The 25,403-nt window shown below is 42.0% G+C and overlaps 1 protein-coding gene across 1 annotated transcript in view; it reads left to right on the top strand.

The window, feature by feature from the left end:
* LOC121526043 (connector enhancer of kinase suppressor of ras 3-like) overlaps nucleotides 1-25,403 on the top strand; it is a 62,293-nt gene that overhangs the window by 10,012 nt on the left and 26,878 nt on the right. Inside the window, exons 2-7 of the mRNA XM_041812324.1 lie at nucleotides 12,081-12,244; nucleotides 17,652-17,854; nucleotides 18,388-18,475; nucleotides 21,891-21,932; nucleotides 24,653-24,772; nucleotides 24,966-25,025. Of these exons, the coding sequence (XP_041668258.1) occupies nucleotides 12,081-12,244; nucleotides 17,652-17,854; nucleotides 18,388-18,475; nucleotides 21,891-21,932; nucleotides 24,653-24,772; nucleotides 24,966-25,025 (677 nt within the window). The remainder of the gene's footprint in view (nucleotides 1-12,080; nucleotides 12,245-17,651; nucleotides 17,855-18,387; nucleotides 18,476-21,890; nucleotides 21,933-24,652; nucleotides 24,773-24,965; nucleotides 25,026-25,403) is intronic.

Genomic DNA, 25,403 nt, shown 5'->3' with positions numbered 1-25,403 from the left:
AAATCATTTGTAGATATCGGTATGTTGGATGTAGGCAAAAACCCAGTCTTGTGCATCCCTGCTTTAGAGCATTATGACAAAATGAGAGGACTCACCCGATAACACCAGATAATCAGTGTTACCACACAACAGCATGCATCGTGTGAATGTGTGTCTAAATAAATGCGTCATAGGTGCTGTATCATGGCCTGCAGGTGATACACTGTCGCTTACCGTTGAATTTCATTGCTGATGACTCACACTCACCCACCCATCACCGTAGGGAGAATGGGAGCAGCTGCCGGAGGCCTGCAGGCTGTGTAGTGATGTCTTACTCTACATAATTCATTCGTGGGTTTGTCTTATTTGTTCTCTACTGTTGTACTCGGAGAGATGATTCATTGGGAACTTTTGGGAAAGGTAATGAAGTGTTATGAAAGGGGTTTGTATGTGTTCAAGTTTGTATTTAATGAAGCCCTACTAAATGGTTGTATGATGTTCTCCATCTTTTTGTCCCAAGTGTCCTCCTCTTCTGACCTCGACACAAACCAGTCGTAAATCACTGAATCCTGGTCCCTCTCCCCGCTCCTCTGCCTGCTCTTTTTCCCCAAGCTTCCCCCTCCTCCAACTTCCTCAAACTCCTGCCCCCCCCCGCTACATCCCCTTTCCTTTCCCCTGTCACTATAGAAACCTCCCCTTTATCCGCAGGGCCAGCCATTGCTTTAGATTTTCATTGTGACTGAAGGGGGTGAATGCCAGTGACGGCAAAGCGCTCTCACTGGCTTTGGCTTTGGTTGAAATCAGAAACAAGCTCCGATTTGCATGTGGAAACCAGGCTAAGGATTTCGCCCCACACTGTGCCAGGATCAGAGATGAACCTGCTGTTGGTTTTGATGGAGGAATTCCTTTGCTTGGCTTCACAGTGAAATCGATGTGTTTGAAGAATCCCCTAGAATATATGGAAATGTCACTTCTTGAATTAAATGGCAGTAAGTGATTCACTTTTTCATGATATTCTAATTATTTGAGATGCACCTGTACCATTCTCAAGCATACAGGCCATAGAGGCTATGAAACAACATCCTAGCATTATGTATGGAAAGGTAGGTTGCCATTTGCAATGTGAGCTTAAACACTAGCACATTTTTCCCACGGCAAACTAAATCATTGGGGCATATTTCCTCCCAGAAACCTTGTTCATCTTTATTGTGGTTTCTATAGACAGCTATTATGTTGCTGGTAAATTGCTCTGTAATCAGTGCACAGGGCCACCCTGCTCATACAGTGTACAAGTGATGGGATAAAGGCAGTAAACAGAGTTCCCTGTGCCTTTTTAACCTGTTTGTGTCTCTGTGGATATGACTTTGAACTCAGGGGAAAGAGGGTTAAGAGGAGGGGGGCTTCTTAAAAGTGGTAATTTCCTTCTATGTCCCTCCTTGTTTTTTCTCTTTCTTTTGTTCCTCCACTTTTAGCTTCTCTCCTTCAGTCTCTCTGTCTTTGCTTAGGCCAGCAGTCTTTAATTATAGTTCTCCTGGGGAAATAATGTATACATTGTAGTAGAGTGAGTGTTTTAGAAGTCCTGTTGATACACAAATACAGCAGTCTGTTGTGCAACATCACGTCCTCTTCTTGGGCCACACAGACTTAGGGTCTTTATTGCTTTTCTTCATGCATGTGTGTGACTCAAACTGAAAGAAACAGGAGAAAATGCATACCAGAAGTGCAACTGTATTGTACAGGGAACTTTCAAGACACAATGACTATCGTGGGATACTTGACAACAGGCAGAACCACAACAATATGAAACCTGGAGGGGCCAGGAAAGACAAAAGATTGCGGTAGGTGGAGGAGCAGGAACAGCTGAGAGGTGAAGAGGGAGGGGAAGGCAGACATTTTTGAGGTCCTTGATGCTTTCTTTAGTGGGTGTTTATGTTAGTGGTAATGAGCTGCAGCGTCGTCAGGCGGCCCAGTGGCCGGAGAGCGATGGGTGTTTATGTTGGCCTGAGATTATATTTTTCTAACCTCAGCTCCTGTCCCTGTCAAACACATGAGGACTGGCCACACTTACCTGTGCTTACTGATACTGACTCGGCATTTACAGGTTTGGAATTGGCAGGTTTTTTAGCTTACAGGAATTCTCTGTGCTGTTGAAATATGCATGTAGCACTGAAGCAAGCAAAGAAGGCTCAGTATTATGGATGCACAAGTGCAGCAAGGAATAGACACTTAAGACCCAGGCTATTCAATAGGAGGCCGTGGGGCCAGGTCAGGCCCCCGAGGTCATTTTAGTAGCCCTGCCAATGTTTAAAAATGATCAACACACGTTTTAAATATAATAACATAATTACTATATTTTTAGGATTATATGTCACATCAATTCTCGAGTTTATTTGCCCCACTTCATGTTGACTTACTCCTGTTTATACAAATCATCTCCTAACATGCACGCTGCTCTCTACACTGGGTCCCAACGCATACATTTTTTCACCTGTGGCAGTGTTCATGCTAGCACGTAAAGCTGAGAATCAGACAGGAATTTTGAGTTGCAAAACCTTCTTGGAAGTCAAGCCAACTTTTGGCGTTATTGTGCGCCGTTTGTAAGGGGACATGATGACCAACCATGGCCCGACCAGCTGCTCCTGACTGATCAGATATACTGTATTTCAAACATCTTTTTAATCTTTGTTTGATGTCTGCACACGCTTCCTCAGTGAGAGCAGAATCATCAGCAGAATCCTCAGCTTTGGGGCATTTTGTCCTCTGTTTACTGTTCAGTGGAAACCATCACAACAACAGCAGGAATGTCTTTTGCTGTGCCTTCCCTGACTATAATAAAGGAAATAATAAACGAGAAATGAACTGCAGACGTCCAACTGAATGTTTGTTGTTTAGCTGCTAGTTGTGTTGGGTGATGCTGTGTATGTGAGAAGGCACGAGCGTTTTTGTCGCTGTTTGTAGCTCTTTCAGGCATAAAAATGAGACAATGGGTCGCGCATTTGGCTTAGTGGTTTAAGGCGCGACCCATGTACACAGGCAGCCCAGATTCGAATCCAGCCTGTGGCCCTTTGCCACATGACTCTCCCCTCTCTCTTCCCCAATTCTGACTTTATCCACTGTCCTCCTCTGTCCAATAAAGGCACAAAATGTCTAAAAACAAATCTTAAAAAAAAAATGAGACAATGGATCTGACTTTAACCTCCAGATTTTGGGGCAATTTTATGAAAAGATGTCGCACTTTTTTTCAGGCTTGTACAGAACAAGAGAGCTAAATTAGTATTACTCATAGTTGCATGGATTTTTAGTAAAGAAACAGCTGTTTACAGATGCAGACTGCAGTATCTCTCTGGCCATCTAGGATCCTTTTCTGGAACTGTTCCTTTTTCTAAACTGATTGAATAGCCCTGCAATAGACAGACCGATTCTTAACTGCAGAGAAACACTGACAAGAGAAAATTGATGTTTCAGGCGCAAAGTCATTTACCTGGATAACCAGTTTCTTATCTTCATACCCCGATCTTAAGAAACGAACTGTTTTGGTTTGCAAGGACACTCACTAATGTGCCTGTAGCTGTGTGCTTTATCTGTTTCTAGTCCCCCTCCTTCTCCATCTTGTTATTCCTCAATCCTCTGATCTGCTTGTCACCTGAAGACAACATGTATCAAGCCATGCGACAGGCATAATACCTCTCCAAGCCTCCATGTGCTCTGACCTGCAACGCCTCCAGAAACAACCTCTCACCTTTCTCCGGTCAATATTAACCTAGCTCTTCTCAAACTTTAAATCTGACCGACTTGAATGCTGGGGAGGTGAGGATTAACTGATCCCAGGGGCTACGGGCCAGCCCTGCTAGTTGCTGATGTGCTCAAACCAACGACAGCCCTGTAAACTTTGACCCCTCTAACGTCATCAGTCATCGTCCATCACCCCTTTAGAGACAGAGCTGCTTTTGTCTATGTGTGGACGGAGTAGCCTCAGCTGCTTTTTCTTACTTAAGGAAGCCCACTTGGGACATGTTAGTGCCATTTTGTAGTTCTGTGTATAAGATTAGGGTACATGAAGTGAAACACTCTTTGTTGGCTAAAGGAAGCAGATAAGATTAAGGCATGGGTCAAAAAGGGTCGGAGCTGGGTCAGCTGTCAGAAAGTGATAGAACGAAAATAAAAGCCTTTCCTGGGGACAACTAGGCTGCTTTTGAGGGATGAAAATTTCAATATATATCAAATTCGCTTGTAGTTTTTGGCAGAATATTGAAAAACTGCTCATAAACCTTTGCTTTTATCAGAGTAATGTTCCAAGAAAGCTGTGACGTTGTAGTTTCCGCAGATGAGGACACAACATGCTTGATGAAGAGATGTAGAGCACCATTGTGTAACTTCAGTCCCCAGTTCCCATTGGAAGGGCCAGCCCAGTGTGCGTCTATGTGTGTACAGTCTTTGTTGTTGTCCTGTGAAGTCATGCATTAGAGGATAGCTTAGCAGTCGCCGAGAGGAGCTTTTTCTTTCTTTCTTTCTAATTACAGCACAGCCTGGTCCGACCAGAGACCATTGTACCAGAGTGCTGTGAATTCCCACAATGAAGCTGCTCAGCGGAGAACAATGAGTCAAATTCCTGACCATTCCCTGCAGGTTCAGAGGCCGACGTGACAAATAAAGACAGCAGAGTTACAGTGGCTCTGCTATTCTACACCCAGTAGCTTTCCCACTGGCCACCCCAGTGGGGATATTGGTTTGTGTTTGTGTGGTGTGTGCCTGTTTATGTGTGTGTTACAGGGTGGCTTAACTCCCACTGGGAGCACAGGGAGGGGTTGAAAGATGGGGGAGGTGAAGAGGTGGGAGCTTGTTTCGTTCTTTCTGTAGGAGGTGAAAGACTGTTCGCTCTTTTTCTGGTGTAATCAAACTCCTGAGAACAAATAATTGGCATCCAAAAGCTGCGTTGAAAGTTCTGTTGATCACAATTGATCAACATTTTCTGAGCTTTTATGTTCAAACATGTTTGCTCTTCTCACGACCCTTTAAACACACAACCAAAAAAAGGGTCCTGAGCTTTCTTGTACTTGGCAACATCAAACACAGTCTGCTGCATTTTGCTTCTGTGAGGATGGGCTGAGTTTATGTCAAGAATAGCTCAGCCATTTGCAAGCGGAAGGGTTCTGTTGTTTACATTGCCAAAAATGTGTGCTTACACAGCCTTTAAGTAGGCTGCCGAGCTCTTAGGCCTCCAACTGGGTCTGGTTCCACTTGTTACATCCAGACTGGAGTATCAGGGGTTCTTGCTTTCCCAGCTGTCCAAAAATATGCCTGTGTGTACGTGCATTCATCTATACTGTGACACCATTGTGTTGATAACCTGTTCTACACATAAGCAGTGTTTGCTGGATGAGAGATGGTGGGTGGTAAGACCCCACAGTGAACAGCAGGTGACATTCAGACTGGCATTTGCTGTTTGCCTGCTGTTCAGTCTGTTTGTTGGTCAGATACTTTGACAGATTGCATTCAAATGCTCTCTTTCCCTTGTGCAGGGAATGTCATTTTGATCCTCATGCAGAATGTGACAATGCATTCAATTTTACTGCTTTGCCTAAAGCACCCTATGGTGCAAAATTCTACCAGTAGCCAGTTTTTAATCGTATATCATCACATCACAGTTACATATGCATCCTGTACATGGCAATTATATTATAAAGCATATCACCTAACTGTATACTGTTAAACTTTACTTTAAAGCTCCTTTTGCTGCCATTCAGCTACAGCTATTCAATTCAAAGAGTGAAATTTCCATATATTTTAGATTCATCATTACAAAGTGTTTCAGATTTTTTTGCTTTAATCTTGATAATTATGGCTTAGGGCTCATAAAAATCTAAAATCTATTATCTCAAAATATCAGAATATCTGAAAACATCAGTCCAAAAAGGATAAATAATACTGAATGCTTGACCTTGAAAATTATGTCCATTTATGCACTCAGTAATTGGTTGGAGCTCCTTTCACACAAATGACTGCATCTATCCGATGTGGCATGGAGGAAATCCATCTATGGCACTGCTGGGATGATATGAAGCCCAGGTTGCTCTGATGTCAGCCTTCAGCTTGTCTGTATTGTTGAGTCTGGTGTCTCTCATCTTCCTTAGAGATTCCCTATGGGGTTCAGGTCAGACCAGTTGGCTGGCAAATCAATCACAGTAATACCATGGTCAGCAAACCAGTTTCTGGTGGTTTCAGCTTCACTGTGGACAGGTGCCTAGTCCTTCTGGGAAAGGAAATCAGTATCTCCATACATTTCCTAGCAAAAGGGAGTGTGAAGTGCTCTAAAATCTGGTAGAGGACGGACAGTGTTGACTGGACTTGATAAAGCACAGTAGACCAGCATCAGCAAATGACATGGCACCTCGAACCATCACCGACTGACGAAACTGAAAACACATGACTTCAAGCACCTTGGATTCTGGGCCTCTCTGATCTTCCTCCAGACTCTGGGACTTTGATTTCCTATGAAATCCAAAGTTAACTTTCAATTTGAAAACAGGGCTTTGGACCACTGAGACCACAACTCTCCAGTTCTAGGAACATGCCAATTGTAGCCCATGTGCTAGACCCATCTGCGTGTGGTGGCTCTTGATACTCTTACTTCAGCTCCAGTCCAATCTTTGTGAAGCTCCTCTAAATCCTTGCTTCATCTGAAAATCCTGTGAAGGCTGGCTGGGCTCATCTCTCTTGCTTGTGCACCTTTTATTACCATACTCCATGAATATGCTCTGACAAAACCCCTGAGAACAGCCTGTCCTTTCAGCAACAGCCCTCTGTGTCTTAGCCTCCATGTGACGGGTGTCAATAATTGTCTTCTGGATGACTGTCAAGTCTGCAGTCTTCCCCATGATTGTGGTTGTGTGTACTGAACCACAGTAAGAAAATAAAGGCTCAGGAATTTGGACTTTTCCACAATATTCCAATATTTCTAGATAGTGGATTTTGAGATGTACCTGTATATCTAATGGTCAGACTACCATGTAGTAAATGGCCTAAACTACTCAATAGACTTGTCCTTAGAATGAAAATTGTGGTGTTTTTAGCATTGCTGTTGCATGTGGCATTGGTGCTGGGTGTCTGTGCTTCTGCGACACAGTAACACCCACTTTAGTCTGAGGACGTTTGCCAAGTGGTTCAGAGAGGCCATAAAACTCCAAAGTGTTTCATCCTGCACAGGCTTTTGAAAGCATTCACACAGTCCTCCCTTGTGCCTCCCTCTTTGCTCAATTCACAGCAACATGACACTCTATCTCCTTTACTGGTTACCCTAGCTTTAATGAAAATTGATAGTCCCACACACCCCGGCAGTCATTGATTGAGGCCTTATAAATGTTTTATAAGCATCTCTGTAAAATCACCCCCTGTCATGCAGGAGGTGTGAACAGTGGAGTCCAGAGGGATGGATTGCTGTGGTATCCTATCATAGGGTCCCTTAATTCAATGGAAGAGTAAGACACTTTTTCTGAGGTGTGGCTATTTTCCCCTTTTCTTAGTCACATATACCACTAAGTGGTTGGTCTCTCTCTTTGATGCATTAAAACAAAGTTACAATTGTTCCAGTTCAAAGCCAATGCAGAGCAGATTGAACCCTCTGAACTCTCTGAAGTGTGACTTCTAGGATCGGGAATGAAAACAAGGAGGGAAACACTTGCCATTGAAAGTGAAACCAGCCGGGAGAAGAGCATAGGCCCTTCATTCATCAATAGCCGGATGCAGATTAATTCCTCCCACCTTTTCTTGGATGGATAATGGTGCGTTTTTTAGAGCAAGGCTAAAAAAAACAAGTCAGACCCTCAGCAAGTTGTTAATGCACCACAAATTTCCCTTGTGCCCTTTCTTCTTCTGGCTGTTGAGGAACGTGGCACTATTCCTCAGGAAATGCCTTTTTAGCTCAGCAGGAAAGAGGAAATTTTGTTCCTTCTGTATCATTGTTTGATTGTAGTCAGTGATTTGTTTGTGTTTGTTCTGTTTTTGGGTAAAGGCCAGTCCCTTAAAGTCTTACAGTGTGGCGTGGATTTCCTTGCAGACTGTTAGCCACTCAGGGGTTAAGCTTAAAATTCTCAGAAATCTTGCCTGGGAATTAGCATGCCGAGGAATGAGAAAAATCTAATGAGCCTAACTGGACTTGACTCATGTGGAGGCTAATGGTTAACAAGTTCTGATGGAATTTCCCTTTGACTCAGTGGAGATGACTTGAGCTCTCACAGATATTTCCTCCTGGATTAAGATGTGAACTTTGATGCTTTAATGGAATTTTAATGGCCTTAAAGGAAGTCCTCTGAAGGTAGAGTGAGCCAAAGAGCTTCACATAAAGCACATTGTAGTATGTAGTGATGGCTTATGTTTGTTTGTAGACAGAACACACAGGTAATAAAGCGATTTGCATTTCTCCAGATCTCTATTTGTTAAGCTTTTTTGGCATGGCACTCAATTGGAGAGATTGGAAAAAATACTGATGTGGCAGTATATCATCATCCAGACTCTTGTAATATAATTGTCGAATCATTTTTTAAAATGTAGGTATTTAAATCGATTAATCTGTCAACATGACCCACGGCCACTGTGTCATGGCTTCTCATGGTACGGCTGATGGCAAGAATGATGATAAATGAGTTTGATTTTTCAAAGATAGAATTGACAGCTTGATAAACAGAAGGAGAAACAACTGGGTAATGTCACAGTGGTGTAAGACGTTAAAAGCTGAAGCATGATGAGAGGTAATATTGCCCTGTGAGATAATGTTCTCTAAGTCTAACGAGGTATTGTGGTGTATAATGATATGATCGTCTTGCATGAATCGGTAAGAACTGCTGTGTTGTAATGGCATCATCATGAAATAGGACAGATCATAGCACCTGTACTTGCTGAATGTAAAAAGTTTGTAACCGTCCAACACCAATAAGGCCAGCTCGGTGTCAGACTTGCAGCCTACTATTTTGCAACGCTCTAGCTAATTCATTTCAATCCAGTTTTATTTATATAGCTTATTTCATACATCTCAATGTGCTTTAAAGAAGATAAAAACAGACGTAAAACAGACAAACAGCAACAAAGATACACCGCTGAGTAAAAAAACTGATATTTCAGGCAAAACAATTAATGATCTTGGACACACCTTGCACCAGTCTGTACAGTATTTTGCATGTCGTAATGCTGGTATCTCCTAAAAGGAGCATATACAAATCAATGATCAATTCTGCTCATGAAGATAACCTAACAGCCAAAGGCTCGAGAGAAAAGCAGTGTTTTAAGGCCACTTTTGAAGGAACTAAGTGTTTCAGCAGATCTCTGGTCAGCAGGCAGTTTGTTCCAGAGGACAGCACCATAGTGACTAAATGCACCTTCACCAGATTTAGTTTTAATTTGAAGTACATTGAGGAGACACATGCCTGATGATCGGAGAGGTCTGATGGGATGTAGTCAGTGAGAAGGTCAGAAAGATATTGGGGTGCCATTGCATTCAGAGATTTTTGGATAAGAAGTAATATTTTGAAGTCAATTCTGTACTGAACAGGAAGCCAGTGAAGGTTTTTCAGGAAAAGTGTAATATTTTGTGTTTTCTTTGTCCCTGTTAGCACTCCAACCACAGTGTTTTGTATGAGCAGGAGCCTTCTGCCAAAGCCTGTGTGGAATTCTTGCGCGATCTTGCTCAGTCACGCTCTATTTTTCTCTTCTTAGCTTCGTCTGTCAACATCTACTCCCGTCGCTTAGCTGCAGACATTCTATCAAAAGGCTGGAGCTACATCTGAAGGCTACTGTGTGAACCACTGTTACAATGCAATATGCACTTCTCACAAGAGAGCCAAGGCTCAATGCAAAAGTTAAATAGTGCTGTAAGCAGGAAGCAAGGGCACTTTGTGGTAATGGAGTAGATGCAATTCTTCCTTTTAAAAGGCATCATTCTAGGAATGGTAGGTATCTGTTTTTTTAACAGTGTCAAACCCTTTCTGAATTTGACTGAGGTACAGCATTACTGCCAGCTGTTTAAAACCCATATACAGGCATTCGCATGCATGCACATGCAAGCACAGTGAGCAGAGCATGTGCCTCTGCAGTAGCTTCATTTAATCCTTCAACAAAATGCATAAGCAATGAATTTACGAAAAAGGGCATTGACTACAAGGGTGCAGAAAGTGATGTATAGTTGAAGCATTGTTTTCACACCTTACAGGTAAGCAGAGTTGCATCAAGATCAAATGATCCTCCATCTCTTTTTTTCCCCCTTCTCTCTCTGGCTCTGTATAATAGCGCCTATATTCTCTGTTTACCCATTATTTATTGGAACTATGAAAATAATAATCCACGACTATTATCATACCGTATTTAAGAATGTGATGTAATGTTCCCTTTGCTTTCAAACAGATATAGATAGGCCTTAATCACTATTTCTGGATTGTGCAGTTATGGGAAGCTTAGAAGAAGTTACAATTAAAATAAAATGAGTTAAGAGAAGTTTAATTGTTTTTAAAAACTGCTGCTGATGGTCTGAGCATGCAGAATGTGTGGTTATTAACAGCCTAAGTCATTTCTCATCACTGATCTACATGCAGAAAGAAGAATTAAGATGTTTTTAAACTCGCATTGCTGTGGATCACATGACAGCCAGCGTGCACGTTGACTTTAGAGAAGACCTGGTGCTGTGATGGCGGTGGTTTATATGGCGGTGGTATATATGTGCACATTAGTTGTTTGCCAGATTGGCCTGAACTCATTAGCAGGATTTCATTTGTCATGCTTAAAGCATTTTTACACACCAGTTATGTTGCTGGTGGATAGGACACACATCTTAAGGCATTTATTATAAACATGAGCTCATCACACAGCACTGTCTTCATGATGGTAATTAAAGCAATACTGTTGCTATTTTTTTTATACCCTGGGACATGGCATTACCGTATTACCACCCATTCCTACATCATACTGTCAGTTTGACTCCAAAAGAACTACTATAAGGTAGAAAAGTTACTCATTGTTGCTTTAAATCTGAGGCGGTAGCATTTACAGTCTCATCATTCTAATGCTCTGATACATACTATCTAATTTTGTTGTGTGAGCTTGTTACAACCATGCTACACATCAGCACAGTATCATCTTCTTTCCTCAAGTATACTTTGTGCAACACATGCACAGACTGAGTGTCACAGAGGCATGAAGATATGAGGAGCCATTCATAAAAAGGACTCAGTGAGCAAAGCACACACCCAGTTTGTCTCTTGAGTACATGCCCTGCATTTTAAATGGATGCAGATATTTGATGTTAAGTTACATGCGCCATAAGATTTAAGAATCTGGTGTCTTGAATGTCATACCAAGTACTTAGACTTACAGATATCATTAATATGAGTGTTAAAGTGTGTATTGCGTCTGTGTCATTCTAATATGGTTGGAGTGAGAGAGTGTGTCTTTCAGCTGACAGGTCTTTTAGAGAAAAAACAGGGCACAGGGCCATGCAGCTGCCCCCTCTCTGTGAGCTCTTTGATGGGGAGAAAGATGGCGTTTACTTCAACACATACCCACATACAAAGGCTTACCCTTCTCTGTTGTATATCAACACGATTCACAGCTCCACAGAGGGACACATGCATGTGTCAGAAGGTAGAAAAACTGTATTTAAATCGTTGTTTAGTGACAGAAAACCCTGTATAGTACACAAAATATTCGTCTGAACTACATTCAACTGTGTTTTGTGACAATAGCAGTTTGCGGTGTAACGGTGCATCTAATTTGTTTTTTTTTTTGGTGCTCCGAATAGTAGTGAGGGGACGCCCCAGACACTGGCCCGTTTATTGAAAAGTCCACACCCACATACACACACTCACAAATATAGCCATCCATTGTTTAACCAGCCCAACAGACTTAAAGGTCTCAACCGTTTTCCTGTTTATAGTGTGTTTGTCTAGCAAAGATAGCAGTCACACCTGTTCTTTATCTACACTGTGCACACTCACAAAAATAAAGCATGTAGTAGTTATCAGAACTGGCAATATTTTGGTTTTGCTCTCAGGCTTAAAAAAAACATAGTAAATAAGTTTTCATATTTACCTGTGAATTCATGTTCTCCTTTTTCCATCCAGGACTAGATGACAGCCTGCAGCAGTATGTGAGCAACTTTGAGAGGGAGAAGATCAGCGGGGAGCAGCTACTAAAGATCACACATCAAGACTTGGAGGAGCTCGGAGTCACAAGGATTGGACATCAGGAGCTGGTGCTGGAGGCTGTTGATCTACTATGTGCTCTGGTCAGTAGATGTTTGCTATGGTGAAACACTGTAAGACCAAACTTTAAAAGCCTTTAAAAAACTGAGTTCTTTTAACTTGGACAACAGAAAATAGTTGTTTGAGCTCTATTTTTGTGAGTTCATAGAGCTGCCTTTGGGTATTGGGCTTTTGCACAAAAAATCAAAGGAAACTGGAGGTCCATTCCCATAATCCTTTTTGCAAGGGAAGGTTCCTAACAGGGGGAAATGACCCAGATGCATTTGAGTGTCGGCCATGATAAAGGCTGTTTGAATTGTCCAAAAGGTAAGGAAAGGAGCTTCATCGCTTACTGAATTATCTCATTGGACCATCCTTTACCAAAGGAGAGTGAAGATGGCAATTTTCATATCATCCTCACTGAATTAAAGGAATATTTTTCATTTAAATGAACGTATGATTAATTTAGATAAATGCAATAAGAGAGAAGGGTGAGCATAAATAACATACATTTTTATAGGGTTGACAGCTTCTGTTCGGTTGGTCAATTGTTTGGTCGAAAAGCTTTTCTTTGAACAAGATCACCCTGATCGGGGAGTCTCAGTCTCTTTTCTGTTTTTGGCTCCTATTGTCCACACTAACTAAAAACTCAGCCGGTAGTTTCTAGTTCGGCAGCTGAAGGACCCAACGATGCAGAAATGCTCATTATTTCCCACACAGCTCAGTGGGGTGTGGAGGCACTACAACACACGAAGCAGCCTGAGGACATTAGGGAACAGCAACGTCACTCAGAGATGAGCAGAAATCTAGTCAGGGAAGCCCTGGGCTTGTTTTGGCGGTTTTAAATTGTTTGAGGTTACGAGGGCCAGTTGATGGTTATCATGTAGCAGTGTGAGGCAGTTTGATCTGTTTGGTAAATAGGAGGAAAGCTCCTGTATTAAAAGTCATGCTTGCCCACAAAATGATTTTCATTCTTTTGGACATGTCAGGTTTTACAAAAGTTAAACTAAAGAGAACCCAAAATGCAGTGCATGAAAAAGTGTTAATTAAACAAGAGGGAAAAAATCACAACTAAACTACTCACAGCAGTCCAAATGATAAAAGTTCAAAAATCAAAAGCTCCTTAAAGAATCACTGAGGACAAAAAGGATCATAGAAGGCAGGAGATAAACAACAAACTGGCAAAAGACAGAGAGAAACACAGAAACTAAACATACTGGGAATGATCATGTCTGATCATTCCCAGTATGATCAGGTGTGACAAACAAAGCACAGTTGATCCTAGTTAGTGCAATCAAAGTGGAGGGAAAAAACAAAGGCAGGAAGAAACTAGAACTCAAACACAAGGGATGCAAACTAAAAAAAATGGAGAATAAAAGAAAACAGAGGGAAAGAAGAAGATAACACATAAATCTAGAAACTAAGCTTGGAATAAAAATTGAACATAAGGGACACAGAGACACAAGAAGGTGAAATAGGCAAACTAACCTAGAAACAAGGATAAACTAAAGCTCCTAAGACAGGGGTGTCCAAACTATGGCCTGGGGGGCAGATGTGGCCCACGGCCCATTTTTGATTGGTCCCCCAAAAATTGTTTTGAATAAGTAAGTTATGGCCTTCAATAGAGTGTGAAGCTTGTGCTACACTGTATTTCTCTTCTTAGTTTCGAAACAAGGCAGGGCTACCATGCTAGTACTGTAAACTAACATTTTGACAAGGAGTTATAGCTGTTTTTTTAGGACTAAATTGAGACAACACTATAAATAGTAAAAATATTTGCAACCAAAATACTAAAAATATCTTCATTTATAATGCCCTAATGGATTATAGCAGCAAATAGCAGAACCGATGATGTTCCAGGGGCGGGGCCGGTGGTAGACAGCCCTGACTAGGGCCCCCTGAAATCTGATTGGCCTCCCCAAAATCCTTAAAATGATTGGATATTTGCCTTGTCAGCCATCAACAAGCCATTTAAGCATACCCAATCACTGAGCATATCTTAACCAACATTAGATTGGTTTTACTAACTTAAATGTCAAGGTGAGATATATAAAAGTGGCCCCACCATCCTTATATATTTCTGTATGTGGCCCCCAGTGGAAAAAGTTTGGACACCCCTGTCACAAAACAAAGTCAAGACTATGACAATAAGTCCTTGAAATGTTTGGTCATTCTCACATCTGAATCTGTCTGCTCCCCTAAGCTATTTTTGTCTTGATTCTGTGATATGAATCCACTGGAGCCTCTTATTAGTCACTCTGGAAGCAAACCAGGTGACCCTCTGTCCATCATCACAGCTTCCAGAAGATCTGCTAACAAAAATGTCTCAGCCTTTAACAACTGAGCACAAAAGAGCGATGAAAATGGTACACGCTTCAACCTAAAGAGAAGCAGGTTTTCCAGCAGATGGGATCGATTTGGAGTTTTATCACTTCCTGTGCCATAAAGAGGCTCAGATTGTGGTCCCTGGGTTTTGATCAGTGTCAGCAATTCAGACTTAATACCCCCCTTTAAAGCTTTACATTTATCAGGGCATGGTTATTTTTGTCTTGAAATGGTGTCTTTCTCCTACATGTGGCTGCATCTTGCATTGAGACTGTTCTGGGTGGCAAAGGAGAAGTGATCTGCCACTTCAGCACAATGGGTATCACTTTCAAGGAAAAAACTGCATTTTTTTCAAAGTCTGCTCAAAGCAAAGATAAGCAGTTTGTCCTTCACATCTTAGCAGCATCACTTCTACCTGGAAGTTAACACCTGGAAGCATTTGACTCATACTTGCCATTTTTTGTTTTGATAGATTTACTCATCACAGAATATGGACCATATGGTACATCCTCTACCTCGTATGCTTTTTTACCGCCACAGTAATCAGGTCCAGGTTTTTGTTCACCCCTAGAACTCTGACATCAAGGCAGTGAAATCATGGGTAGTTTTGCTGTTGAGCAGCTTCATAAATTTGGCCTCCAAAGTGCTTGCTCAGCATGGTGCTGTTTTTCTAAGTGAACCCCTTTTCCTGCATGGAAACTTTGTTCTCTCTTGAAAAAAAGCTGATATCTTGTGCGTTTGTATGCCCTATGTAAGCTTGTGCAATTTAGCTGATTAATATTTGTGCATATTGTATTTTTTCTGATCCTTTCAACTTCACATCAGGAGTGCAGGAGCAGCTGTTCACCTATAACTGAAGCAGCCCAGTTGGGTTTTTTGTCTGTTAGGGGCTTCCTTATCAAGAATGAGGCTGTAACCTTCGACTGAGAGGAAGTGTGGCCCCCCATTCAATTAGCTCTAACTATGGTGAGGTCACTGCTACTGACAGAAACACAGGCCACCAGCGCCCATAACCCCTACAAGCTCTCACACCCTCCCCCCTCTTTTCATCGTTTACTGTTAGATCAGGCACTTCCTTTTGGTGCAGGAATCTTTAGTCTTTGCCTTTTGATTTTAAACTTAAAAGTATGCACATATACACCAAAGATTTTCCCTGATAAATGCACCATTTATATATCATGTGCGTGGCTGTATAAGGAGTTTCAAAGCTGAATCATGGTGAATAATGGTCTAGCATACAACCCCGCAGCCCCGTAGGAAGCTATCACGAGCCAATTGCTGTCTAGGGACAAAAAAGGAACATTTCAATTAATTTTATTGGACTTCTCTGAGACATGATGTCTTCTGCAGAGTCAAAGTTGAAACCCAACTCTCCTGTAGTTTTTGTAAGACCCCAGTGACCCACTCAAAGACCAGCTCCACATTATATTCACACACAAGCTTTCTGCAGCTGCCATAGAGCATACAGTATATGTTGGACCAGCAGGCCTCACCATGAGCCGCAAAGCTGCTGTAAATGTATTTTACCATTGCCAAGAGATGAATTTGTCCCAATATATTATGTTACACTCAACCTCAGATGGCACATTAAAGGGACACACGCACAATCACACGCCCTATGTCTACCCTACAGGCATATGTATCTTTTATAGTCAAGTTAGATCCATGTAATGCCTGTGGCCAAGACAGGAAGTGCTTTGTTGTGATAGCAGTTCTCCATTTCTCCTCAGGACACTTCTACCAGAATATAGCCCCCCTCACAGAGCCCCAAGTCAAGCCTCACACATCTTGATTCTCGATTAACTGAAGGTCTATAAAAAGACAGTGAAAGTAAGTAGATCTGGCTCAAATGCTGTTATGAGAATGAAAAATTGCATTTGACTGGAACCACAGGTTTTGGCCTCAGACGTGGTTTTTAGCTCAGCTGGCAGTGAGGGACAGAGGCTCTCTGGACATCTGCGAGCCAGTTCAAACTGCTGTGACTGTGTGATTAGCCTGCTAATGAAAAAGCCAGGCGAGACGTTTGATCTGGAACGAGCTCACACTGCTTTCAAGTTTCACTCTTACTGTGTGAATGACTGAAGGAGAAACAGAAGTAGGTTTATTTCCTATTCCTTGTATCCACTGAGTGTTTACCTATCCTTTATGATGTTTGAACAATCCATCTGATTTCAAGTGAACCATTAGAAAGGCTTCCTACGGCTACCGCTTGAGAAGTTCAGATATTTGAGTTATTCCATGGGGACTGAAATGAGTGGAATTAGTTTTTTCTGTTTGGAGAAAGGCAGTGGAATAAAAGCAGACACTAACCACTTGCAGATTTCCATCGTAATGTCCCAAACACGTGCTGTTTTACTCCTTGCAAGGCATATTTAGCTACTGGCCTGTCACACGTGCAGCAATGTTGCTGGCAGCAATGCAACACCATGTAAGCTGATATTTACTCGGACAGGAGCCAGGCTACTTTTTGTCTGTTTACCCTTAACCAACACATTATTCAGTCAAAACATTGCACAGACATTAAAAACAGCCTTTGGTCAAGTGGTCATGCTCAGTCTCAGACATCAGCTTTACCAGCCAAGAAAAAAACCTGTGTATGGTGTTGCTGCTCCACACCCTGCAGTGGTAAAGTTCATAGCTGGTCTGTACTGTACTTAGTGACCTTTTGAGACACAATGCCTGACTGCTCTGTGCATGTCAATAACCTACAAATATGAGGAATGCAAAAGCAGGAAACTACCCAGGCTAAAGAATGCAGACTTTGCTCTGCTTGATCAGAATCAGGTGATTGCATGTGCACACCCTTCCCGAACACGCTGGGACAAACCTTGAGACAGGAGGGGAGATTTCAAACCCAAGCCATGCTCACAAACAAGTACCGTTTAATCATATCTGTCAGAGAAATTATTGCAGCCCATTGTTGTGCAGGAATCAACATGTTTTCATGAGAATGACACTCCACTGTTGGGCTAAAAGTACCTCCCATGTCTAGACTACGCAGTAAGGTTGTTTGCTTTGATCCAAAGTTTGATTGGCATTGCATGTAATTTCTACTTCACTCAAAAGTGTTTACTTTTCCAAGTCTGTTTGACTTAGTTACAATGATGTACTCATCTACTATTTCAGAACTATGGGGTGGAGACGGATAACTTGAAGAATCTGGTTGTGAGGATGAGAGCTGCCACCAACAGTCTACACATGGCCACATCTGACCGCAGGAAAAGCCCTGCATACGACGGCAGCACCTCACGCAAGCCACCAAATGACTTCCTTACCTCTGTGGTGGAGCTGATTGGTGCAGCAAAGAGCCTCCTGGCTTGGCTGGACAGGTAGTAACACTTTTTAGCTACCATTAGCCTGTGTAGTATGGCTCGTATCTCAATAGAAGTGAAATTGCTTGCATGTTCTCAAGTTCCTGGCCAAGAAAACAGTTTCCCTTTGTTAAGCAGTGTTTTACGCCTTTGTGAGATTTAAATAGGAGTTCTCCTGATGACCTGCTCTAAATCATATTACAGCAGAAGAGCAGAGCATGTTAAGAAGGTTACCAGGATTTAGTTATAGCTGTCTGAAATTAAGCTTCTGTTTTTAGCAGACTTGGTTAAACCTAGCAATGTGATATTAAGGTCAAACTGCATTTTTGATGTTGAGTTGATAGCAACAAAACGCTAGGGTCCCTGTCCAAATCAAGAATTATCACTCTAACCTAGTGGTGTGGATCCAAAGTCTCTGTCACATAAATACATAAACTATTGTCACATGCTCTGTTCTAAGAGTTGCACAGCATTGCAGGATCAGTGACTGTAGCTCTGTAGTCCATTACTTGTTTCTAATCTTCTCCTTTTCCTTCTTTGTCTGCTTTTAGGACACCTCTTACAGGGATCAGTGACTTCACAGCCACCAAGAACAAGATCATTCAGCTGTGCCTGGAGCTCACCACCACAGTTCAACAGGTCTGCACGCTAGTTAGCCCAACAGCACACCTGTAGCAAGCCCCTGGGAAACCCACACATACAGATACAATAGGTTTTTCCAGTAAGCACATACCATCCTGCGGGCACAGACATTCAAGATACAGTACAGGAGAAGGGAGTTATGGGAAATGTGATCTGGCAGCCATGACATAACCCTAAAGCGAGTAGTCTCCACATATTATTGCAAATAATGATGTTTTTCTTGGGGTATTTTTTCCTTGTGTCCCCTAATGAGGAGACCCTCTTATGTGTAGGGGCGTTTAATAGTAAACGCTGCTTTTGTGTTTCCAATTTCATAAAAGCCACTGGCGCTGTTTTAAAGGTGGCTGCCAACATTCTTGCTGCTGAAGTCCCTCGGCCATGTGGTTCCTGTTTTTGCTTCTCCAAGATGCTCACAGCAGGAGGCCGAACTGTCTGAAAGCACTTCCTGCATTTAGGTTTAATGCAGGGATGAGAAGGAGGTCCTTTAGACTGCCAGATAGACTGTTAACATTTAAAACAGAGATACAGAACCCATACACTGTTAAACACAACAATTTTTATGCAGGGGATTGCTCTGGCGTTGCACTTGATACAATAAGTCTGCTTTTGCCAGTTTTATACATCTAGCAGTATGTCTTAAACAAGAGCATCAAAGTCATTAATTCATGTACGTGTTTGTCTTTAACATAGGAAGCAGCTCATTTTACCCTGTCAGTGAAAGTGGGCACTGAGACTGCAGGTGTCATTTTTGAGGGTTATTGAATCAAAATAAATTCCTTTCCCAGAGTGCCCATTTCCCCACCAGAGTCTGGTGTTTCAGCGCCTCTGGTGATTTACTGTGGCTGTCTCGGTCATGGTCATCTAGGAGAAGAGGGGGTATGGATTTCCCACACTGCCATGTGAAGTGGAGAGGTTATGGTGTTGAATAAGGTGCTGAAAGAGTCTTTTAAGACCGGAGCCATTTGTTTCCTCTAATGACTTGAGCAGAGAATAGTTTTAAAGGCTTAACAGAAGTGAAGGCCCCTCTTTATTTCCAACTCATCCCGTATTTGAGTATCTAAATTTGCTCACAATTTTGCAGGACTGTTTTTGTTACATGCAGGCCAGAGTATGAGCCACTGGTTAATAAAATAGGTTGCACAGCAGTCTGCCACAGTGATTAGTTTTATGATGGGGGAGGATGCCGGAGGTTTGCCCAGCTCGTTCATGAACTTCAGCCAAGAATTAAGGCTTTTCAGATCACACAATTTATGTGTTCTGCCTGAATGAAGCCTGTGTGTACGCGCACAATGGGACATAGCCATAAAACTGTGAACGCATCACCCATCTTGGCTGACCCTTCAGTTTGGAGGTCATTCACTTTCAACAAACACATTTTTCATCGATCCCCTGCGTCTTTTTTTCCATGCTTCCCACTCCTGCATTATTGGAAGACATATGAAGTTAATTTTTGTTCATTTTGAGCCACGTTATGTAGGCCAAACTCTGAACTCAGTGGTTTTCTACATTATGTTAGTACATAAGAAGGGTGTCAGCAGCACAGGTCTAAAACTTTGCAGTACACAGACTTTATATCACTCTAGTTTAGAGGCAGGTTTCTGCACTGTACCAGCACTCCTCTCTCTCTGCCACTTCATTGCTTGACCATGCAAATCCGCTCTGGTGGCAGATCAAAGGCGCAAAGAGCATCACACAGAGAGTCATCTGATCCACACCGGCTGTGGGATCAAGTCCATAACGTGAAGGATCAGTGCACCCAGGGAATTGTCCCTCAGCCTCACTCAGTGCTTACTTATGATCTGACTCCTGCTTACTAGAAGAACTTTGGTTTTGACAAAAATATGGGATTCATCTAAATATCACGGATCGATCTTGGAACGATTATTCATATGATTTGATGGACTTATGAAAGCAGAAAAATGTTCCAAATATTTAAAGCTTGATTTGAGATGTGCGGAGCCATGTCTGCAGCACATAATGATACTGTTTTATTCAAGACCTCTAAGTATTGAGGTATGTATTTTTAGCTCATCCTTCTTGGCTCAGTCTACAGTGTAGTCATCCAAACATGGGCCAGTCTCTAAAAGAAATATGCAGTTGCATGTTTATGCAGGCATAGCCAAATTCTTTCTAAAACCTCCATATATTCTCAGCTGACTTTGTATGCATGGGTATGGGAGCAGTAAATGTCAAATGAAATCTCTTTTGTTTTTTAAACGTATGGTTTACATTGACAGGGATATGTGGCAAAGTCACATGTATCTTACTTTAACAAACATGCTCAGTCAAACAGGGTTTGAAGCTTGGATAGGAAAATAATCTTCAAGGAACATGAATTTTTTTTTGCTTTGATTTGAAGTCATCACTCACAGCCATAGGCTGTCATGCAAATCTCATCGGTGCAAACAAACCGACAGTATGTCAAGCCAAGTGCATTTGAAAACAGACGCTCCCCTTTAGCCAGGCGGAATGTGCAAGCTATGGAAATATGGAAAAACTTGCTCGACCCCCATTCGCTGTCTGCACAATGGATTTACAAAGAGAAACAGAGCTGGCTTTGTACATGGCACATGCCTCTGCTTGTCTCTAATACTGTGAGGACCCAAACACTGTTTTCTCTTTATTTAGCTCTGACAAAGGTTTGTGGCCTCCCAGGAAATAAGAGACATGGAGGAGTAGATTTTCTCTGCTGTCAAGTTTTGACAGAAGCATTTCACCTGTGTTTTGATGAATGGGGATGCCTGAGGGTATTGCCAGCATAGAGCCAATTCCACAAACAAGCAGGGCCCCCTTACAAGCACAGTTGAACCCCCACTTAACTAGAGACCCTTTCACCACTAACAACACAGTTGTTGTGGGAGGCTGTTGCCTCAGCTGTGTCCAGTCCAGCTGCAGTCCTGTGTTGGAAGGGGACAGTCAGTGGCTGGTCTCCCAGCTGACTTTGCAGATTCTATTGGGGGTTTATATCCCGTACGACCAAGGTCACAGCTACTGTGCCTTCCAAGAGCCCACCCGCTTATAACTGTGGGAAGCAGTGATGCAGTGAAAACCCAAGAACTTTCTGAACCGATGGCATTTTTAACCCAATTGTTCTGCAACATGTCATCTGCACATTGTGACTATACGTGTACTAGTATGGTATTTATGTTCCAGTACAGTTTACTGAACCACACAGAACATCATGCACTTACAGCTTCCCCCAGAATTTAGGCACAGAGGTAATTTGAATTTAAAAGCTGTTTATTTGTGGCTGTTCTCCATTTTTCTCAGTCCTATATCTGGAATGCTGATTATATCGTATTTACCCAACCCCTATACTTTTTCTGTCTCTCGTCATTGAAAAACCTCTTCCTCTTCCCTCTTGTTTACTGCTCACAAGCCTAATCTGTCATCACTGTCTTCTCTATCACAGGACTGCAGTGTTTATGAGATGGAAGAGAAGATCCTGGAAGTTGTAAGTGCACTGTATTTCTCTCTGTTGCCTATAATGTAAACTAAATAAGTCCCAAGGGTCTCTTTATACGGTGAAAAGGTCAGGCTGATTGTTTAGGTAAATGTCTTTTTACATAGAGATTGTGTGACATGCTCTCAGCAGAAAGGTCAGTTTTCTAAGTGAATAGAAGAGACGGGTCTATAGGTTTGCCAGCAGAGGAGGCGGCTCTAATACGCCCCCGCCATCCATCAGTGCTTCCTGTTGCTGACACTCTCCAGACCCTTTGGGTTAACACTGAGCTTCCTCTAGCACTTTGTCTCTCTTTCACATCCTGAATTACAGTCCACAGTAGAGCAGACAATCTTTGTTTAATTCTATGTTTCATGCTGTTGTGCATTGCCTTGCGTTTTTCATTACCTCTTTTTTCTGCATGTCCAGCATTTTATTTTCATCCACTGTCTGCCCATGTGATCAAATCAAAGAGCACATCATGTGTTCTAAACAAAATGCATTTCCCCTTCAACGAGCAAAAGAGGGAGCAGGAAGAAGGGAGTTGTGTAAATGACCTACAGCGTTTGTGCACTTATTTGTCTGGTTTATAACCCATTTATACTTCTAAACCATTAAGCTTTATACTAGCCATGAAGACAGAAAAAAGAGCTAGGGCCGGGAGGTAGACAATAAAACTTAATTACAAGTATTCTTATTCTTATTCTTGCTTGATAGAAACATAACACATTTCACAGTAGGGCTGTGTATTAGCGAGTACGATATATTGCAATACAATGACCAAGGCAACATATTGCGATTTTTAAAAAAATCACATGGTAAGCTTCTTAAGAATATATATATAAAAAAAATGTAGTCATGCATCATCTAGCATAATTACTGTCTTTGTGCAATATCAAGATTGGGGTTTTCCTCATTTACTGTGATGAATTAAGTTATTTTGAAGAAAAAAAAGAAATCAATACAGAATAAATGTGCTCCAGTCTTATATTTCCTGTTACATCAGTGGATATACACTATATTGCCAAAAGTATTCACTCTCCTATCCAAATAATTGAAATCAGGTGTTCCAATCACTTCCATGGCCACAGGTGTATAAAATCAAGTACCTAGGCATGCAGACTGTTTCTACAAACATTTGTGAAAGAATGGGTCGCTCTCAGGAGCTCAGTGAATTCCAGCATGGTACTGTGATAGGATGCCACCTGTGCAACAAGTCCAGTCGTGGAATTTCCTTGCTCCAAATATTGGAAGCGATTGGGAACAACAGCAACTCAGCCACGAAGTGGTAGGCCACTTAAAATGACGGAGCGGGGTTAGCGGATGCTGAGGCGCATAGTGTGTAGAGGTCGCCAACTTTCTGCAGAGTCAATCGCCACAGACCTCCAATCTTCATGTGGCCTTCAGATTAGCTCAAGAACAGTGCTTAGAGAGCTTCATGGAATTGATTTCCATGGCCGAGCAGCTGCATCCAAGCCATACATCACCAAGTGCAATGTAAAGTGTCGGATCCAGTGGTGTAAAGCATGCCACCACTGGACTATGGAGCAGTGGAGATGTGTTCTCTGGAGTGACGAATTGTGCTTCTCCATTTGGCAATCTGATAGTCGACTCTGGGTTTGGCAGTTGCCAGTAGAACGGTACTTGTCTGACTGCATTGTGACAAGTGTAAAGTTTGGGTGAGGGGGGATTATGGTGTGGGGTTGTTTTTCAGGAACTGGGCTTGGCCCCTTAGTTCCAGTGAAAGGAACTCTAAATGCTTCAGCATACCAAGAGATTTTGGACAATTCCATGCTCCCAACTTTGTGGAAACAGTTTGGGAATGGACCCTTACTGTTCCAACATGACCGAGCACCAGTGCACAAAGCAAGGATAAAGAAATGGATAAGAGAGTTTGGTGTGGATGAACTTGACTGGCACAGAGTCCTGACCTCAACCGGATAGAACACATTTGGGATGAAATAGAGCGGAGACTGAGAGTCAGCCCTTCTCGTCCAACATCAGTGTGTGACCTCACATATTCTGAAAGAATGGTCAAAAATGTCCATAAACACACTCCTAAACCTTGTGGAAAGCCTTTCCAGAGAAGTTGAAGCTGTTTTAGCTGCAAAGGGGTGGACTGACGTCATATTAAACCCTATGGATTAAGAATGGGATATCACTTATGTTTATATGCGAGTCAAGGCAGGTGAGCGAATACTTCTGGCAATATAGTGTATACAAAGCCTAGAATGAGTTTGTGCAGGATACGGTAGTGGGTGATCACACCCAGCTGTGATCAGCTGATCCTAATCATTGCCTCCTAGCTCCCATAGCCAATTGCACCTCTTTCTCTCAACACAATAAGATGTATATATCCACATGGGGGTTTCTAGCCATGCACTCCCTGGAAAGTCAAAGCATGCTGCTCAACTAACTCAGAGAGCATCTTTTGAGCAGAACCTTCTCCGCCAAGTAAAATTGTATATATTTGCAATAAAATGGTTAAATGTGTGACAGTTATGTTCCTGACTGAATTGTACTTGATGTCAATGTGTTTGTGGAGGCAGACTGTAATACAGTATCACGCCGCAAAATAGTGCAATATTTTAGTGTATTGATATTTTCTAACACCCCTATCCCATATGGTTCTTGTATTAGAGGATTTGTTACACTAATCACTATGAGAATGTTGTTTTTCATGCTTCCTATGGTAATAATTAGAGAATTCTGTTGTGCCTTTCCATCTGCAGTCAAAGATTTTAAACAACATCTGTGATCAGACTGTGAGAACCACCTCTGACCCCCTGATGAGCCAGTCGGCCTGCTTGGAGGAAGTCCAGCTGACAAATATCAAACCAGGAGAGGGTCTGGTAAGTAGAGCTTGGAGATCATTTTTTGTCATCCCCATTTTTCTGTAATAAACTTGATGCCTGTCTTATGGTTTCAAGGCAAGGAATCCATGCAATGTGTGTCAAATTGTGACCCCAGCATCTCTGTCGTGCATTCATCTCCCTCTGGGAGTATTGTATTTTTACTGAGACCATTAATGTGTTTTTCCTCTAGGGAATGTACATAAAGTCTACATATGATGGGTTACATGTCATCACAGGAACCACAGAACATGTGAGTATGACAACATGGTAACCACAAGAAGACACTCAGACCCATGTTGCAATAATTTTAATCATTGAAAATACAGCAAGGAAGCCTGGTTGTGGTCAGCATTGTAACGGTTGTGATACTTATATCACAGTTTTGTCATTTCATGACTAACATACTGTGGAATTTTTTAGCTTCTGTTGCACCAAACATTTGAAAGTAACCTGATATTAGTTTAGAATTCTTCATTTTATCCTTCTCATCATTTTCCTCTTCATCTTCCTCCTCCGGAGGCACAAAGAATTATCTGAATGCTGAAGAATTGCTCATATGTTATGGGAATTGTTTTTTCTTGGTCTCACTAACCAGTAAATATCACAAACAGAAGTCTTACCTTTCCCG

Source organism: Cheilinus undulatus, linkage group 18 (assembly GCF_018320785.1).
Source record: "Cheilinus undulatus linkage group 18, ASM1832078v1, whole genome shotgun sequence".
NCBI classification, from domain to species: Eukaryota; Metazoa; Chordata; class Actinopteri; order Labriformes; family Labridae; genus Cheilinus; species Cheilinus undulatus.
The sequence above is the reverse complement of the archived record's forward strand: the minus strand, read 5'-3'. Positions and strand labels throughout refer to the sequence as shown.